The sequence below is a fragment of the Alosa sapidissima genome, chromosome 14 (assembly GCF_018492685.1).
Source record: "Alosa sapidissima isolate fAloSap1 chromosome 14, fAloSap1.pri, whole genome shotgun sequence".
NCBI classification, from domain to species: domain Eukaryota; kingdom Metazoa; phylum Chordata; class Actinopteri; order Clupeiformes; family Clupeidae; genus Alosa; species Alosa sapidissima.
In genome coordinates, this window is record NC_055970.1 from 14,898,265 (window position 1) to 14,917,922 (window position 19,658).

At 44.8% G+C, this 19,658-nt stretch overlaps 1 protein-coding gene across 3 annotated transcripts in view; it reads left to right on the forward strand.

Moving 5' to 3' along the window:
- Positions 1-7,484, forward strand: part of htr4 (5-hydroxytryptamine receptor 4) — a 113,171-nt gene extending 105,687 nt beyond the window's left edge. For 2 of the 3 annotated variants that reach the window (XM_042061365.1, XM_042061366.1), the window contains exon 7: positions 4,071-7,484. In XM_042061365.1, the coding sequence (XP_041917299.1) occupies positions 4,071-4,158 (88 nt within the window). In that variant the 3' untranslated portion in view covers positions 4,159-7,484. The remainder of the gene's footprint in view (positions 1-4,070) is intronic. The other variant, XM_042061367.1, reaches the window with a different exon arrangement.
- Positions 7,485-19,658: the final 12,174 nt, after the last annotated feature.

Below are 19,658 nucleotides of genomic sequence, written 5' to 3' on the forward strand. Positions count from 1 at the left end.
TGCCATGCACTGATGCGGCTGGTAGATTTAGGTTATTAGCACACACACACACACACACACACACACACACAGGTTATTAGCACACACACAGGTTATTAGCATGCGTCACTGACCTAATTCAGCGGGAGCCCACAGAGGCATTCCCACAGGAAACTTTGTTTGGACGAAAGGCCTTTTTACCAGGAGGCCAGCCGATTACAGGGAAGGCATTAATATCCCAGCCAGTGCTTCCTTCCGGCCCAGTACTGGCCCACATGTGGCCCAGACATGTCTGAGTGCGTGCCCAGGGCCGGTGAAGTCAGCTGAGGGATGGTGTGATGACGGTCCCCTGCCCTTGCTCCAGTGTGTGTTTATATACACGTGAGCTGAACGGCGACGTGGCCTTTTTAAGCAATGTGCCTGGGTGAGAGACGCCACTTCATTTTGTTTAATTTGTGTCCCTCCCCCACACACACCTTCCTACCCTCTGTCAGAGTCCCCTTGTTCTCCAGGTTCCCTTGTAGAACATTGTATATCTCTCTGGAGGTATACTTCTCATCTTTATTTGGCTGGTGTGTCACGCTGCTCGGCGGAAATGAGCGTTTTTTGGTCTCCGAGCCGAGAAGCTGACCTTCTCCTTAATGCAGAGCTCCTTCCACACCACTTAAACCGCATGAGTCACTATCGCCACTCACACTGAATTTTTTACACTCTTCTCTCTCCTCGTCTCTCCTCTCCTCTCCTCTCCGCTCCACTGCTCACTTTCTTCTCCCCTCTTTCCTCCAGCTTCTCTTCTCTTTTCATTCAGAGGTAACAAGGACAAATGTGCGTGTTTGTTATTTTTCTCACCCATGTTTAGTTGTGTGGCATCTATGAGATGTAAGACATGTAAGCTGCTCAATTGTTAGCCCTGGACTCTGATCTCTTTTCTCTCTCTCTCTCTCTCTCTCATTACTTCTCTCCTTTCTTTCTTTCTCTCTCTCTTTCACTTTTCTCCTCTGTTGATCTCTCTCAGTGTAAAAGGCTGCTTGTGTGTATGTGTGTTTATTTGTATGTGTATAGGTGTGTGTGTGTGTGTGTGTGTGTGTGTGTGGACATACTGGCATCATGCCTCCTGGCACCTCCACAGTGGATGATGTTTACACACCAGCTGGCTTGCCGTCTCTGTTGTTGCCATGTAACGTCCTCGGCAGTGTTCCCATCTTTCTCTCTGCACGCAGGAAAGACATCTTATGCAGTGCAACAACTTAGATAATTAGATAGTATGATGATGCATGTGCAAGCACCTACACATGCCCATGACAGCACACACACACACACACACACACACACACACACAGAGAGACACACCACTGCAGTACACAGTGGATGATCCCTTAGTTCATTTCATAAGTTAGGCATTTGTGTGTGTGTGTGTGTGTGTGTGTGTGTGTGTGTGTGTGCATGTGAGTGTGTGAGCAATAAGCTGCATTCTTACAGATCCCCAGAAGCATTAGTTTATGGGCTCAGCCTCACAGGTACTTTGGTTTATTTACCTGAAGGACTGTAAGCCTCCTTCCATATCATATCACCTCCTCTCAGTACCAGTAGTGATTCCTCCTTATGAGGAGCACTTAATTTGCTGCTCAGTGGTTGGTGCTTGTGTAGCCACCTACACAGGGTGAGAGAAAAATATTTACATGACAAATGATCTGTCATTCAGTGTGTTTGTAAAGACCACATCTCACGTGGTCGACACATCTGTCTGTCTCTCTCTCTCTCTCTCTCTCTCTCTCTCTTTTTCTCTCTCTCTGTCATTATTTGCTTATTGTTGCCAGAGCTGCTTCTAAAGCTTTGTTTGCAGAGATCTGCGTTATCACAAACAGCACATTGTTGTACAGGGAGACTGAAATGTGGCAACGATTTGGGGTCTGGCTTCATTGGAAACCTGCAGCACGTTTCCTTGTGAAATCCCGGAACATTACAGACTTGCCGGGCTTTTCTCCTTGTTCCTCCTTTTTTCTCCTCGCTTTTTTCAAAGCTGAATGTCACGGCCAATTTCCCCAGCAGGAAGTGGCCGGGTCCGCTTGTTTATCGGAGTGGGCTTTAATGGTTTTCGTAACCACCTCAGCGCTGGCGGTCAGCGCACTACACGCAGAAAATAAGCCAACACACAAACACACACACACACACACAGCATTTACAGAAACTGAACATGCATTTCAGGGACACAGAATGCATGCGTGACCCATGACACAGCCTCTCTTCTCTAACAGCTCCTGTTGTAATATGGCCGAGTGTTTCTGTCACCTGGTTCTGAGTCTGACACCAACAGTCAAGAAAGTCCCCATTAGCCTCATATCTGCCACATTAGGCCTGGGCTAATATAGAAATAAGGAACAGAATAGAAATGGAATCAACAATAATGTGTGATAAAGCCTGTGCTAAGACCCTGTGCAACGAGCTAGTGCACTTGGTCTTATTTTGCTGCTTGGTTCACTAATATTCTCCAATTAGTCCAAATGTGTGTTTGTTTCTTATCCCAATGGAGCCTGAAGTCACTGTGTGGATCCATGTGCCTCTCTGAGTGGACACCGGTGAGAGGAGAGAGGCCAGAGGCTGAGCACTTGACTGTGTACACACACAATCATGAGCAGTAATCTCCAGGTGGAAATGGACCTGGCTCATCACATAAAGTGCCATGAACCGTAACAGTGAATGTAATTGGAGTTAAGTTCAAGGGCTGCCACAATAAGAGCCTCTTGACTTTAGATGACAGTGTTTACTCAGCGGAAACCTTGATTAAGGCCGTTTGCCGAAACGTCTGTCTTGGATAAATAACATAAAACAAGATCAGAGTGCGTGGCTACTGTGTCCCTATTCTGATGACCTCCCGGCCAGCACCTCTACATTCTGCATTCCTCCTCGCTTTGTAGATAACTGTGCAACAACATGTCTGATGCTGGTGTGCTTTAGACGCTATGATCCAGCTGTGATCAAGCATGAGGCACTTTATGATAAAGCCCTCCAGTGGCCTCTTAGGCAGCATGGGTCACATGGGAGGACCTCTGCTGGAACAGGGTCACCCATAGGCTATGCTTTCTAGCACGGACTGTGCAGTGATTAGGTTTTGCATTACCACGTCATTAACTGAGATTAGATGATACATCAGTAAGCATTAACAAAGTAGTAATAATCCACAGCTAATGCTAAATGCTTCAGTGAATGTTTATTTATTTCTAATGGCTGAATCGAATTAATATTGCTTAATGGAGTGTCAACGAAAATCAGGAGCAGTTGGTGGAATGGCTTGTGAAAGTATCTTTAGATTACTTCAGTATGCTCATGGGAAGGTTTTGGATTTTTTCCCAAAATATTCCAAAATAGTCAACTTGATTCTTTGCTCATTTGACTGTTTTTATATGTTTTCCATAAAAATAGTAGTAAACCTGATCTTCTTTATAAAATGTGCAAATGCACTAACCATGATTCTCAATTGCTTAAAGTGGTCAGTAGCGCCCACTTGGTCGGTCTACTGGCTTTTAAGGTAAAAAGTTCCTATTTCTGTGGAACAGCCAACACAAACGAAAGCGCCTCGAGGTCTGCCATCGGCCATGCCAAACTCAATTGTCTCAAATCTCCAAGGTTTACGCGAATCTGCTCTCTAATAGTGCTGGAAAGGGCCTGTTTGTCTTTCATACGGTCTGCTGTTACTGAGCTGCTCTTACTCTCTGTCCTCTTCTCTTCTGCTCCTCTCCCCTCCCCTCCCCTCCTCTCCTCTCCTCTCCTCTCCTATCCTCTCCTCTCCCCTCCTTTCCTCTTCTCTCCTCTCCCATCCTCTCCTCTCCCCTCCTCTCTTCTGCTCCTCTCCTTTACTTGGGAACCAGGCAGAAGTGCCAGCTACTTCTGCTTAGAATCACTCATTTAGATGACTTTTGCTCTTCAGTTCTCAGTTCAAGTCGAGAGCCAGTGTCCTGTGTTGAGAGGTGTTTTGGTGGGAGTGCAGATGTTTAGAGTGTGTCGATGATGGCGGGACGGCGTGAGGAGGCTGTGGAACTGACCAGCTGACCCCTCTGATGTGATTCTGTGTTTTTTTTTTTCTTCCTCTGCAGGTATGCAGTTCTCACCAACGGAAACCACGTGGAGCAGGAGAAGGTGTCGCTACAGCATGACACAGAGTCACAGGAGTCCTGTTTCTGACACACACACACACACACACACACACACACACACACACCACACACACACTCACATACCCCACACACCACATACCACACACACACACACTTTCACAGACTGAACAGAACAGAGCAGCACTCCAGATGCTCCTCCACTCCTCCTCAGTGGATGGCTCCACCCTCTCTCCCTCCGCCTGCTCCAGAGGAGGACTCCGGAATGTTCAGAAAACTGTCTTGAGACGGAGTTCTTATGGTTGTCAGACCGAAACACTGACTCTGAAACGATGACATGCAGTATATTGCCAAAGGTATTTCATATGAATTTTGAGATTAAGAAAATAATAAATGATTTTGTTTTCCTATGTATATAGAAAGAGGTAAAGTAATGTAAAAAAATTCCACTGTTTTTTTTTTGTTTGTTTGTTTGTTTGTTTTTGGAGATTTTACACCACCAAAACAGAACTCAAAACCCAGTGTCATGAATCAGAGAGGTCCATGTACATTGATATAGTAGTCACTTTCTCTACACTCTTACATGACAAGTGAGATGAACTCTGAACCCTGGAGGATTGTCAGACTCGACCTACACCATTCTGTTTTTCCTCACTGTCGCCATTCATTACTGAACTGAGAGATGGAGAGAGAGAGCGCGGGGGAATCAGACAGAGAGGTGGAGAGAGAGAATCATCACTTTGATTGACTCTTTTCATCTTTTCTTTTGTGGGAGTTCTCTGCTACAGTGCATTCAGACAGTTTTCAGACCCTTTGAAATGTTACACATTTTGTTGTTTCTGACTGAAATGAATTGAATAGCTCAAAATGAATTCAATAGTTTCTCATCAAACTACACTCAATGACAGAATTACAAAAGGGTTTTTGGAGCATTGTGTGAGGTGATCCTATTTACATAAGTATTCCGACACTTAGTTATGACACTTGTAATTGAGCGCTGATGCCTGCCTCCTCTGCAAACAACTGGAGTTACATCCATTTCTTTTAATAATTTTGACTATTTGTGTAAGAAAATCCTTCAAATGTACATAAAATCGTCTAATGCAAATAAAGGTTTGATTTGCTAGAGGGGGTGGATAAACTCCAAATTTGGTAGGTGTAGGCTAACTAATGACTGGCTCACAAAGTGTTGTACACATACATGTGTTTAAAGGATACAGGAGTCAAATGGAAATACAGCTAGTGGTCCTTGAGATGCTTCTACAATTTAATTGGACTCCACCTGTGCATAATCAAATTCATTGGACATAATTAGGAAAGGCACACACCTGTCTTGGCTTATGTAAGGTCTCACGGTTGATGGTGTGTGTCTGAAATGAATATTGAACTGTTTGGCCGCAGTTCCCAATGCTGTGTGCGGAGGAAACCAAGCCCTGAGCATCACCTCTTTAAGATCAGTCTCAACCATAGGATGTTGATGACTTGAGAGGTCCTGAAAATACTCTGAATGCACTGTTTGTAGTGGCGGTGTTGCCCTGGTATGTGTGCTGTTGCCCCGGTGTGTGTGTGTGCTGTTGCCCTGGTGTGTGTGTGTGACACAGCAGAGCAAAGCACAATTCAAGAGAAAGAGTTTGAGAGTGAGAAAGAGTATTAGGGAAAGAGCTCACCCATTACCCTGTGTGTTTGTGTGTGTGTGTGTGTGTGTGTGTGTGTGTGTGTGTGTGTGTGTGTGTTTCCTGGGAGATTGATTGAGAATATCCAATTGATTTTTTTTTTATTCATGGTCACAGGGACCGGTTGTTGTTATGTGGTTGTTTTGGTTTTTAATTAACTGTGACAAACTGCATTTATATTCAGACAAGATGCTGTTAAGAGGAACTGACACCAGAGCAACATTAAACAACAGGAGCCCAAGGCAAGACTGTGCCTAATAAAGAAAAATCCTTCCAGGTATCCTAGAAGTACTTCATTAGAGTAAAGGAAATCCCAGCTTGTCTGTGCTGTAGCAAATATGACCATTTCACGCTCAATTTCACCAAAAGCTCGTCTCCATTATTCAGATGATTTAGGAAGTAGTTTAATTCAGCTGCACACAGTCCTTCAGCATCAGTCTGTGATGATTTGAATAATTCTAGAAACATCCAATCCCTAGAAAAGATGTATGAGTCCACGGTACTAACAACAGAATAAAGCATTTTTTTTTCTTTCTTTCTTTCTTTCTTTCTTTTTTTCTTTCCTTCGTTCCACTCGGCCATCTTTCGCTCTCTGGCATCCCAGGTCAGTACTGTGAGTGAGGGAGCCCCAGCAGTTAAGGCACAGAGAGATTAGTTTTATAATTATTTTCATTAAATGCAGAGCTACTAACTCAAGAGTGTTGCTCAGTGGTTGGTGCTTGTGTAGCCACCAACACAGGGTGAAACAAAAATATTTACATGACAAATGATCTGTGATTCAGTGTGTTTGTAAAGACCACATCTCAGGTGGTCGACACATCTGTCTGTCTCTTTCTCTCTCTCTCTCTCTCTCTCTCTCTTTCTCGCTCTCTGTCTCTTGCTGCATGTATCTGCCTGAGTTTTACACACACACACACACACACACACACAGTTCTCTCTCTTCCTGTTTCACTGTCTGCCTTTTTGCCTCTCTCGTGGCATCTCCAATCTCCAGAATTTAATTTGTTTCTCCGAATTTCTTAACACCCATCTCTTCGAACCTCACGGCCGACACGTACCAGGATGCTCCTCTGTGGACCATGCTTTGCCCATTTCCTGAGAGCAGATATACAGGACTTCCCAAACCAGGAGTGTTGCTGAATCGCGATAAGACGCAAGACTTATAAGACTATTTCTCAGAGTTGCGATCCAGCCAAAGTTGCAGTTACCCTGAAAACGAATAACATGCTCCCACAAGATGAGATTGCAGCAGGGAGCATGAAACTGTTGTTGGTTATTTTTGTACACTGCATTAGTGAATTCCTAGCTTTGAGAAAGCACGTCTCTTGTTTGTGTGAGAGCTCCCGAGGCTAAATTAGATGTCTCCAGGGAGAGATTAACAAGACTAAAACAGCCAGGGTGGGTAGTCATCTTGCCAGAGAGAAAGAACAAAAATGATTCAAAACCCCTCCAGAAGATTGCCAGTGTCAGAGAGGCGTTAGTAACTCTAAGCTCCCAGGTTTGTTTTCGTTATGCTGGAGGGACATTGGGTTGCCGATGTGCTCAGTATTTTATGGAGCGATGATCTCCATTCCACTCCACAGGCACTGTCAGCACTTTGATGAGTTAGAGATGACATGTTCCTAGATGATTGTGTTTTAGCCCTGGATACTATCAAGGACTAAAGTTATGTTTAGAGTTATTATTACAAATATTATTAAAATAAATAAAGGAATTAATTATTTGATCATTTGTGATTTTGTTTTGTTTCATTCAAATGTAATAAGTATATTTTTTTGTTGTTTAGTGTATACATATTGATGGATTGGCATTGAAAGGGGTGTTAAGATAAGCTTGGCTTTAGTTAAGTGATTTCAATCCTAAAGAGCTCCATTCCAAAAAAAACACAATATTTTTCCAAATGTTTTCTTTTATGGCTTTAGTTGATGATGTCCTTGCAGATTGTGTAGAAAATGCAGAAGCCATGCTTATCAGTCCCTGAGTAGCCCTGTGTTCATATGAAATTGTATGTTCATATTTTTCATCTTACCGAACCAATCGAGTGTTCTGCAAGCATTGAAAAGCTGTTTAAATGGGGTGGGGATGGGTGTGTAAATACAGTGATATTGTGAGCGACCGGGCGGTCACCCCACGTGTTGGATTGTGAGTTCTAGGTGGAGATGGAGAAAACGGCACTTGCAGGAGAGGTTGGATGTAGCTTCTGTTAATTTCAATTATTTATTTTTTCACCATATTCAAAAATAGCAACACTAATAAACAAAATACTTTTCCCTACCAAAAAACAAACAAAGATAGAACAAACAATGCATAGTCCAAAGTATCAGCATAACACATAACTTACTCTGCCTCACAACAGGAGAGTCCTTCACCTACTACGCACCCTTTGGGAACTGAGCTACCCCATTAAATAGCCCCAGCTAGTACTGTCAAATGGGGATAATTGAGACACACCATTGAGCTAGGGAAGTACTCAGAATAGGGCTCACTAATACATAACAAATCAACATAACAATGATATAGAAAACAACCGAAAAGTATATAATGAACAAAACATATGTCTGTTATAAATATGTACCTCACTACAAGGCATAAAGAAACAAAACAACCAAAAGAATATCCTAAACACCCCTGTAGCATAATGCCCTGCTCCCTACCCCTGCAGAATGTTTTAAAATAACCTGTCCCGGCGCGGAGCGCGCTTCCGCAATGGGACAGTGACAGAGGTCGGAGCGTCAGGAAGTGTTGTGAGTAGATGTATGCGTTAACCAGATTATGGGCACTATACAGACGATATGACATGGCAAATGGATGACAAGCTAGTGGGTACCACACTATGTATTTGTTACTGACAAGAATGAAGTTGGTAATGACATTGTAATGAGTGAATGAATGAATGAGCGGAATCGCCGCAAACCAAACAATTGGTTTACAGCGTGAACGAACGCCAAACCGGCGGCAAACACCCGACACCAACAATAAAAACCCCCGTACATCTCTTGTATAACCCAAAGCCCACCAAACATGCAACAACACTTAACATCACAAACAAAACATTTTACATTCAACGAGGGACGCAGTGGGGAACTGTGTGCGTGTGTGTACGAACAAATGAGTCTCTTTCTCTCGTGTCTGCGCTTGCAGGGCAACGCGGATGAGGTAGTGAGAACGATAAAGTTCAGTTTCTCACATTTCCCGTCCCCTCTGAAGTCTCACCACCAGGGTGGCGAGACAAAAAGTCTGCGACCACATTTTGTTTCCCAGTACGATAATGTACCTGGAACCGATATGGCTGCAAAGCAAGAAACCACCTGGTTATCCTCGCATTCGAGTCCTTCATACGCCCAAGCCACTGAAGAGCGCGGTGGTCAGTCTCTAACAGAAAATCTCTGCCTAGCAAGTAATACCTAAAGGTATCAAGAGCCCATTTGATGGCTAGGCATTCCAGCTCAATAGCTGCATATCTTGTCTCTCGGGGGAATAGCTTGCGGCTAATATAAGCCACAGGCCTCTGGTCAGTCCCCTCTCCTTGGAGCAAGACTGCCCCTAGTCCAACGCCAGAAGCATCAGTCTGGACCGTGAACAGTTTGTCGAAGTCCGGGCTCTGTAACACTGGATCCTGACACAGAGCCCCCTTCAGGTCATTGAAGGCTGACTCCTGCTCTGGCCCCCACTGCACTCGACTGGACCCAGACTTCCGGGTCAAATCCGAAAGTGGCGCAGCTCGGGAGGAAAAGTTTGGCACAAACCTGCGGTACCACCCAACCAGTCCGAGGAAAGACCGCACCTCTTTTTTGGTTTGTGGCTGTGCACAGTCCTTTACAGCCTGCACTTTGTCTTTTTGGGGTCGGATAATCCCTCTTCCCAGTACATGCCCCAAATACCTGACTTCTGGTTTGGCAAAGTCACACTTTTTGGGGTGCACTGTGAGTCCTGCACTCTGGATGCGCTGTAGCACGTCACCAACATGATGCAGGTGGTCTTTCCACGTGGTACTGTATATCACAATGTCATCAAGATATGCCGCGGCAAAAGACCCAGTGCCCTCAAGAACACGATCCATGAGCCTTTGGAACGTGGCTGGCGCCCCCTGCAGGCCAAAAGGCATTACAATGAACTGAAATAATCCTTGAGGGGTCCTGAAGGCAGTGTATGGCCGGTCCTGCTTGGCCAGGGGTACCTGCCAATAGCCTTTGCACAGGTCCAGGGTGGTGATGAAACTAGCCTTACCCAGGCGTTCAATCAAATCCTCCAACCTGGGCATGGGATAGGCGTCGAATTGTGACTGGGCATTCACTTTGCGAAAGTCAATACAAACCGGATTGTCCCGTCCTTTTTAGGCACAAGAACAACCGGATTGCTCCATTCACTGTGGGATCTCTCAATGACCCCCAGTGTCTGCATCTCCTCTACCTCGTCTTTGAGCATAGGGAGTAAACGCTCTGGGATGCGGTACATTCTCTGACGGACCGGAGTGGGATCCTTCAGAGGAATGGAATGCTCCACTACTGTGGTGAAACCGGGCTTTTCTTGGAACAGTCCAGCCGGAAGGACTGTCTCTAGCTCCCTCTGTTGCTGTGGAGTAAGGTGAGACAGGTCAAGAGCTGAAGGTGGTTGAGTGGCCGGGAAGAACTGCTCTGGGTTGTCCTCGTCCTCTCCAACGGCTCGCACCAGAAGCTGCACACTAGCCTGGGTGTCACGCTCCTTCCATTCCTTTAGCAGGTTAACATGGAAGACCCGCTGGGACTTCCTTCTGCCCGGCACGTCGATCTCATAGGTCGTAGGTCCCACCTTGCGGCTTACCGTGAATGGCCCCTGCCACTGGGCCAACAGCTTGTTCTCAGAGGTGGGTAGGAGTAGAAGGACTTTCTGTCCCGTATGAAGGGTTCTTTGTCTGGCTGTGCGATCATACCAGATTTTCTGGCGCCGCTGCACCTGTTCAAGGTTACTCCGGACCAGTTCTGACATTTCCTCCATTTTCTCTCTCATTTGCAGGACATGAGAGAGAACGCTGTGGGTCTCTGGAGCTTTTGGTCCCTCCCAGGCCTCTTTCAACAAATCGAGAGGCCCCCTCACCGGTCTTCCATACAAAAGTTCAAACGGTGAGAAGCCCGTAGAAGCTTGGGGTACCTCACGATACGCAAAAAGCAAATATGGAAGCCAGCGGTCCCAATCTTTTCCGTTGGAAGCCACATACTTCCTGATCATACCCTTCAGAGTCTGGTTGTAACGTTCAACCAGGCCATCAGTTTGTGGGTGATATGGTGTGGTCCTGATCCCCTTGATACCAAGTAAACTATAGACCTGCTTCAACTGTTTGGACAGAAAGGCTGTACCCTGGTCTGTTAAGATTTCTTGGGGTATTCCTACTCTGGAAAACAGCTGAAGGAGAGCTTGTGATATGGCTGTGGCGGTTACTTTGCGTAGGGGAAAAGCCTCTGGGTAACGTGTAGCATAGTCACAGACTACCAGGATGTATCTGTGGCCATTCTGCGTCCTCTCTAAAGGCCCAACAATATCCATCCCTATTCTTGCAAAGGGAACCTCAATGATGGGGAGTGGCTGAAGTGGAAATGGACTGGTCTTCCTTTTGCTGGTGAGCTGACACACAGTGCAAGACTTGCAATACTCCTGCACTTCTTTATACATTCCTGGCCAATAAAACCTTGCAGCAACTCTCTCAAAGGTTTTTGTTGTGCTGAGATGTCCTGCCCAGGGGATACTATGGCCGAGGGAAAGCACACGGTCTCTTAACATCTTGGGTACCACTAGCTGCTCTGCCTTATCCCCCTCGGGTTGGTGATACAGCAAGCCTTCTCTCAAAATGTAGCTCTCCCCAGACAAAGTGGCTGAAACCCCAGTTAGCACCCCATCTACACTGCTAACCTTGCTGAGGGCTTCCTGCAATGTAGGGTCCTGCTTCTGCAACTTCTCCATGTCACTGGCTATGTCTTCCCCAGCTCCTCCCCCTAGGGGCGTGCCCTCCCCATTCTGCATTCTCTGGAGTGCTCCCACTAGTTTCTCTCGTCTTCTCTGCTTACGGCTCTTTGTAGCCTTTGACTTAATTTGGGGAATGACCTCACTTTGGAAAAAGGGCAGCTCTCTCAAGGGATCGATCACATTGTGCTCTAAGGAGTCTTTTCCCTGAGATTTTGCCTGGGACCTGGTGATAACCACATTAACGGGCTTATTGGACTGCACTAACTCAGGCAGGACCAAAATATCTTGCCCTAGGACAACAGGATGACTGAGGCGCTCAACAATACCAACAGTCAACCGATAAACCTGTCCTTGCACCTCTATATACACCTTGGCCACTGGGTATTCATGCTCGTCTCCATTAACACAGATCACTTTCAGTTTTTTCCCAGCCACATGATCTTGTCTGTCCACTAGGTGGGGTTGAAGTAAAGTCTGGGAGCTTCCTGTATCTATCAGGGCGCTGGCTAACTTCCCACCCACTAACACAGGGACAGTTTGTAGTCTACCCATAACCCCTTGCTCTTCGGACCCAGGGAGACAACAGTGACTAGCTCCTTTGGGCTTTCTAGCAGGGCAGTCTGGTTTAATGTGTCCATCTTGTCCACAATAGTGACAAACAATCCTTTCTGCAGGGCGTTCCTTGGGGATAGTAGCATGCCTAGGGGGTTGGTAAGAGCTTCTCTCACCAATTCTACGCTCACTAGGACGGGGACCACTACTACCACCAAACCCATCTGACTTACCCCGGGCCAAGGTTCTGGAAGTCATGTCACCGCGAAAGTTTTTCGAACCTCTACGAGCCGCCACAAAGTTCTCTACCAGCTCTGCTGCAACCTGGCCTGTCTGCGGGTTGTGTTCCTTAACCCATACTCTGACCTCCGGTGACAGGGTACGCAGGAACTGCTCAAGGATGAGAACTTCCCCAATGTCTTCGACCGTCTTCTCCTCAGGTCTAATCCATTTCCGGAACAGATCCTTTAGTCGGTGGTAGAGTTCTTTTGGAGATTCTCCATGTCTGAAGTCTGGCTCCCGGAATCTTCTCCTATAGATCTCTTCATTAATTTCATATTTTTCCAGAATTGCCTCCTTCACTTTTCCATAATCCATAGAGTCATTAAAGTCCATTGCCACGTATGCACTACGCGCCTTACCACTGAGATACGGCACTAGATACACTGCCCAGTCTTCCCTGGGCCAACGGTACACTGCAGCTAGCCGCTCAAAAGTGGTAAGATACTGCTCTATATCTTCTCCTTCCTCATACCTGGGAACAGCAGCACGTGACCATGCCACTGGGGCCGTTGGGTCTGCGGGCTGCACTGGTGGCTGGACTGGCGGCTGAACAGGTGGTGCTTGTGGCTGCACTGGCGGCGCTTGTGGCTGGGATGGCGGTGCTTGTGGCGGTGCTTGTGGCTGCACTGGCGGCGCTTGTGGCTGGGCTGGCGGCACTGCGGGTGCTAGAGGTGGTGCTGGTGCTGGGGGTGCCTGTGGCTGGGCTGGTGGCAGGGCTGGTGGATGTGCTGGCGGCTGACGATTTTCATCAACGTCATCCCGGAGCTGGTTCAACTGGACCTGTACGCTTCGCCAGCGTTGCTCCTGCTTAAAGAACTCACGCTCCTGAGACTTCAGCGTTTTCTGGAGCAGCGCATACAGCCCGGCCATGTCCGTCCCTTCTGGCACCTCACCCTCTAGTGCTCCTCCATCGGCCCCTTGTGGCTCTTCCTCTGCCTCCGTGACCTCCCCCTGGTCTGTTCGCTCTAGGCGTCGATATGCCATCCTCCGCCAGGTACGATCTTGCTTTCCACCTCGTCCTCGCTTTCCACCTCTCTTTCCACTTCTCCTCTCCAGTTTGTCCAGAGGCGTCACAATCCCACTTCTGACACCAAATGTGAGCGACCGGGCGGTCACCCCACGTGTTGGATTGTGAGTTCTAGGTGGAGATGGAGAAAACGGCACTTGCAGGAGAGGTTGGATGTAGCTTCTGTTAATTTCAATTATTTATTTTTTCACCATATTCAAAAATAGCAACACTAATAAACAAAATACTTTTCCCTACCAAAAAACAAACAAAGATAGAACAAACAATGCATAGTCCAAAGTATCAGCATAACACATAACTTACTCTGCCTCACAACAGGAGAGTCCTTCACCTACTACGCACCCTTTGGGAACTGAGCTACCCCATTAAATAGCCCCAGCTAGTACTGTCAAATGGGGATAATTGAGACACACCATTGAGCTAGGGAAGTACTCAGAATAGGGCTCACTAATACATAACAAATCAACATAACAATGATATAGAAAACAACCGAAAAGTATATAATGAACAAAACATATGTCTGTTATAAATATGTACCTCACTACAAGGCATAAAGAAACAAAACAACCAAAAGAATATCCTAAACACCCCTGTAGCATAATGCCCTGCTCCCTACCCCTGCAGAATGTTTTAAAATAACCTGTCCCGGCGCGGAGCGCGCTTCCGCAATGGGACAGTGACAGAGGTCGGAGCGTCAGGAAGTGTTGTGAGTAGATGTATGCGTTAACCAGATTATGGGCACTATACAGACGATATGACATGGCAAATGGATGACAAGCTAGTGGGTACCACACTATGTATTTGTTACTGACAAGAATGAAGTTGGTAATGACATTGTAATGAGTGAATGAATGAATGAGCGGAATCGCCGCAAACCAAACAATTGGTTTACAGCGTGAACGAACGCCAAACCGGCGGCAAACACCCGACACCAACAATAAAAACCCCCGTACATCTCTTGTATAACCCAAAGCCCACCAAACATGCAACAACACTTAACATCACAAACAAAACATTTTACATTCAACGAGGGACGCAGTGGGGAACTGTGTGCGTGTGTGTACGAACAAATGAGTCTCTTTCTCTCGTGTCTGCGCTTGCAGGGCAACGCGGATGAGGTAGTGAGAACGATAAAGTTCAGTTTCTCACAGATATATTTTTATGTAAAAGAGTGTAATTTGACATGCTGGATTGTTTTTTTTTTTGTTTTTTTTTTGTTGCTTTTTTTGGAACTTGAGGAATTTGTTCCCCGACATTACTGTCACAGCTGGCTCCCGAGTCCTTCGACTAATCACAGCATACTAAGATGGCACAGTGGGGTGACATGTCGCTCCACACTCACACATACAGCTGTGCCTTCCGAAGCCTGTCTCCTCCAGCCCATCCACACACCCTGCAAATAGCACACACACAAAAACAAGTTCACCAATCAGAGCTGGTTGGAATGCCTTGAGCATGAAGTGAAGGTTTTCTGTAACTACACTTCACCCGGCCGGCCGCCTCTGACGTGCTTCTTTAACGTTGTCCTTTGTCAGGTTCCAATTAGCATCTCCAGTGTGGTTCAACGTTACGGCGAGCCTGAGGAGTTTTCTAGGAAGAGATTTACCTGAGGCAATTTAACACACAAGCACCAATGTGAGCTGTTAAAGTGTTTTCATGTTCAAAGGCACGTTGGCAGCTTGATTGGTCAGAAGGCTTAGTCCATACCCAGCCCAAAGCGTACCGCAAACAGTAGCCAGGAGTGAGAGAAATGCTTTCCAAATGAGGAAAAGAGAATAAATGAGCAGGATTGTAGACTATGAACAAGAACACACCCCCAACTTCCACTCCTGTAAATGATAGAACAAACCTTAGAACAAAACTAGAGAAAGGCCAGTCCAGAGCAGGACTGCCATGAGGAACGTTTGTATGTGAGGGATGTGCCCTCATGACAAGAATGTCACAGAATGGTGTATGACCATTCACACACACACACACACACACACCACCACATGGACACACACAGACTGTGTGTTACAGGTCATACACACAACTGTAGGCACATCGGTTGACCCCAGTATATGCACATGAGATTCGGCTGTCCCCTCCTCACATGTTCACACAAAGCAACTGGCGTCTTCAGCATGGAGGCTTTGGCGTGATCAAGTTAGGTTATGCCCCCCTCAACAGTCCAGAGGACTGAGGCTCACCACATGAATGTGCTGTGAAAATCCCAACAAAGCTGTACACCCTTTTGTACTCAGTATTTATTTTGGTGGATTTGAGATGGGTGTTTTTCATGTATGGCTTCTCTTTCAGGGAGCTACGTGTATTACTTTTTCTGTTGCTATGTGACAGCTCTAATAAATGACAACTGAAACCTAAAAAATTATGAGTTGTTAATGATGTCTGAGTCATTGTCCTTGTGTTCTTTGGAATATTGTTACTTTGTAACCACAAGGAGGTAATCCTCAATGCGCAATCAGTATCGGTTGCATGGCAACCATTGTGTTCCTAATTTTCAGTAATCATTCCCTGTGTGCCTCAGTCAATATTTGTGATGGCCAATCTCCTCCGTTAATGCATTGTTTAAAGAGATGGGGACACCAGCTGAGATTGTGCAGTGGGTCAGGGCGACACAAACATCATCCACACACCATTTCCTCTATGTCTGAATTAATCAGTGGCGGTTGTAGCCCTTAATGTGACGTGCCTAAAGAGATATCCAGTCAGAAAGTCAAACCCACTCTCTGGGCATGAGCAAGCCACAAAAGGCTGGTTCTTATGTGAAAAGCCCACATGACTGCAAGCCATAAAATGGACAAATATGCCTGTGTTTAGTGTGATTTTTAATCATGAAACATTCAGTCTACTAAAGAACTTTTTATATACCACCTTCAGTCCTGTTGTATTTGGTGCCAGACTGGACACAAACGCAAAGATCACCCAAAAATAAGGAGTTTTAATAAGGACAAAGTTACAACAAAGAAGACCAACTGATAGACACAGCAGCAGCAACAGGCTGGTTACAAAGAGGTCAGGTATACAGTAGACACACAAAAATGGCAGTCTCATGTAGCATCACATCAAGACTTCGCAAAGAGTGATACAAAGTCTAAGTTTACGGTCTCAGGTGACCGGGGATAATGAGCTGACAGCAAGAGCAGGCGGTGATGGAGTAACTGTACGTACACACCGCCACCGACTTGAGCTTCCAAAGAAGCTCTGGTCGCTCTGTCAAGAACGCTTGTCAAAAAAGTCCAGGGAAGCTTTGGACGCTTTGGCCGCTCTGACGTGACTGCATTTTACGTTCCATCGTGTTCTATCTTAATACTTCCGTCTATTCGATTGGTTGCTGGTCGTTGGACGCTGAACCGCATCATAGCTCATTACCATAAAGTTGACTGACTTTCCACTTTCTGCTTGACGCTCAAGTTGCTCAAGACGCCCAAAATGCAACGCCGACGGATTTGACGCTTCTGGCAGCTGAGAGAAGCCGGCTTCCATTGAAAATGAATGACTTCCTGACTCTTTGGAAGCTCAAGTCGGCGGCGGTGTGTACGTACAGTAATGAGCTAGTGAAGCTGACTGATCAGTACTCTGGTGACGCTGAGCACTGATTGGATGACGAGTGGAGAGAAGTAGACGTAGGTGTTACACCTGGTAGGTTATTACGCTTTCGTATGACTTGATTCTTAACAGTTGATTCTGTTGAAGTTTCAGCACCGAAAATTATAATAAGACATTATACTGTGATTAAGGTGTATACTGTACATGCATACAACGCACCTCAATAATGCAACTAAGGTCGGAATACTCAACACTCAACATGTCTCAATTTGATTATTGCTTATTCTGACTATGACCTTATTCGGGTCAACGCTATCAGAAAATGTTGTTTACATGGCATCGTCTTATTCGGAATATTGTCTTAATCGGGTTAATATTGGAATATTTATGTCCATATAAACGTAGTTAATGTGCGAAGGTCTGTTCTCATTATAAAGTACACACACAATCCTGTTTATTCATAATGTCTTATGCACACTGCTGCTTATTATCACTCCACACCAAATCATCACACCAAAACACACACACACACACACACACACACACTGCAAGGCAAGACAAAACTGCCTGAGCTGGTCTGTGGTCCATCTGGATGTGCTTGTGCACATGTAGGTCTTTGATAGATCTGAGCCACACATGTTGTTTCTCATGGCTCAGGTCGAGCAGACTTCATTGTCTAAACACAATGGAATATACAAGACGGAAAGTCCACATGTTACGGCAAGGCCTATCAATGTGTGGCTCTCTATAAAAAGCTCCACAAATGGCTCTGCCATGTTTTTTATTCTCATACTGTCCTCTCTGCTCTCCTGCCTGTCGTACTCACACACGCTCATGCTCACACACTCACACAAACACTCACTGCCTTCCTCTCCCACACATCACACACACACACACACACACACACACACCACAATCACTCACACACATGAAATGCCATAGAAAAACATATTTCCTCAAGCCAAACAAATCTAGTTTCCATGGAAACAGAAGACTTCAGGAGACCACATTGGGCACATGGTTTGACCTTCCACAATCTGTGTCCCAAAATTTGGAGAAATCAAGGTAAAGATCATAACTCCCTATGTAGTACTTATTGTGTGTCCTTACCGGGCAGCCTAGTTATTCTGTATTTTGTATTAAATTAATGTAACTAGTGTATATCAGATAGTGTGAGAAAGAGCTAACCCAACAGACCTTGCTAGGTGTCATTTTTCTGCAGTATTAGCTTAAATGTCCTTACCTCAGCATGTCTTTACCGCAGCACTTTGCAGCACTTTTGCCAGGGACTCTACTTTCAGAATGCTTAAAATATATATGTTTAATTTTTTTATGAAATTATTTGATAATAAATTACTGATAGACTAATATATATATACATAATATTATTCTTGATATAAGTAAATAAGTTCAGTGCATTATATTAAAAGGTGTTTTTCTAACTTTTCTAATTTTCTACTTGTACTGCCAATATATCAACCAAAATAGTAATACATCACATTAGCTACCATAGATGAAACCTAATTCAACAGAAAGATCAAGGAAAAGCAGAGAAAAAATGATGAACAACCCAGAAAAGCATAAAGAGTATCTGCAGAAGGAAAGAGAGCGTCACAAAAAAAAAGAAAGGAAAGTGGACAACTGAAGACTGTCTCACAGATGACAAAGAAAGAGGTGAATCTGAAAAGAAGACAGTGGAAAGTAAGTAAAAGAAACCAGGAGGCAAAACAGAAAGTAGTTGAGGCATCAGAGAAGTTTGTAGCTACGTTTTCATCAGAGATGGAGTGATGATCTTGGTTAACAACCCCATAATTACACAGAAAATTTAAATGAAATGGTTTTAACCCTGTTTTTATTACTGTTTAATGTTTACCCTGTCCCTGTGTCCCTGTTTGCCTGTGTTGTGTTCAGTTCATACATCCTCATATGGCATGACACTATTCCTCATTTTGCTGTTAACACTGGTTTCCTTACACAATGTCATTACCGCAACAATGCATTAGCTAATTATAATAATAATTTTATATTTTTTTATTCATGAACATATTTGTAAAAGTTATTGAACATGTAATGTACATGTTGGAGCAATATAATAAAAAATACATTTGTCATTACTCTATTTTTTGTGAGTATGAGTACAACTGACATTTGTATTAACCGTCTGATTTTTCTCCTGGTACACAGAAAATCATAAAATGTTCTATTTTAACATGTTTTTTAAATTCATTGAGTATGATTAGAAATAAGCGTTGATTGCAGTGAATACAAAAGTGCTGAAATTGTGTAAACATTTTAAAAGAAAAATGCATACATTTACTGTAATTTCTCTGTTGCGGTAAGGACATACCCCGAGAAGAAAAAAAAGAAAATCATAAAAAAAAAAATTTTAAAAACTAAAATCTTCACGACTTTTTCCAAATTTGTGTACTTACATGTTTATTTGACATGCTGTGATGGTTGAAATTAAAATTCATAAGGGTTTATTTTCCTCAGTTAGAGAATTCAAAAGTGCCCGTATTTGCAGAAAGGCCCACATATTCACACACAAAC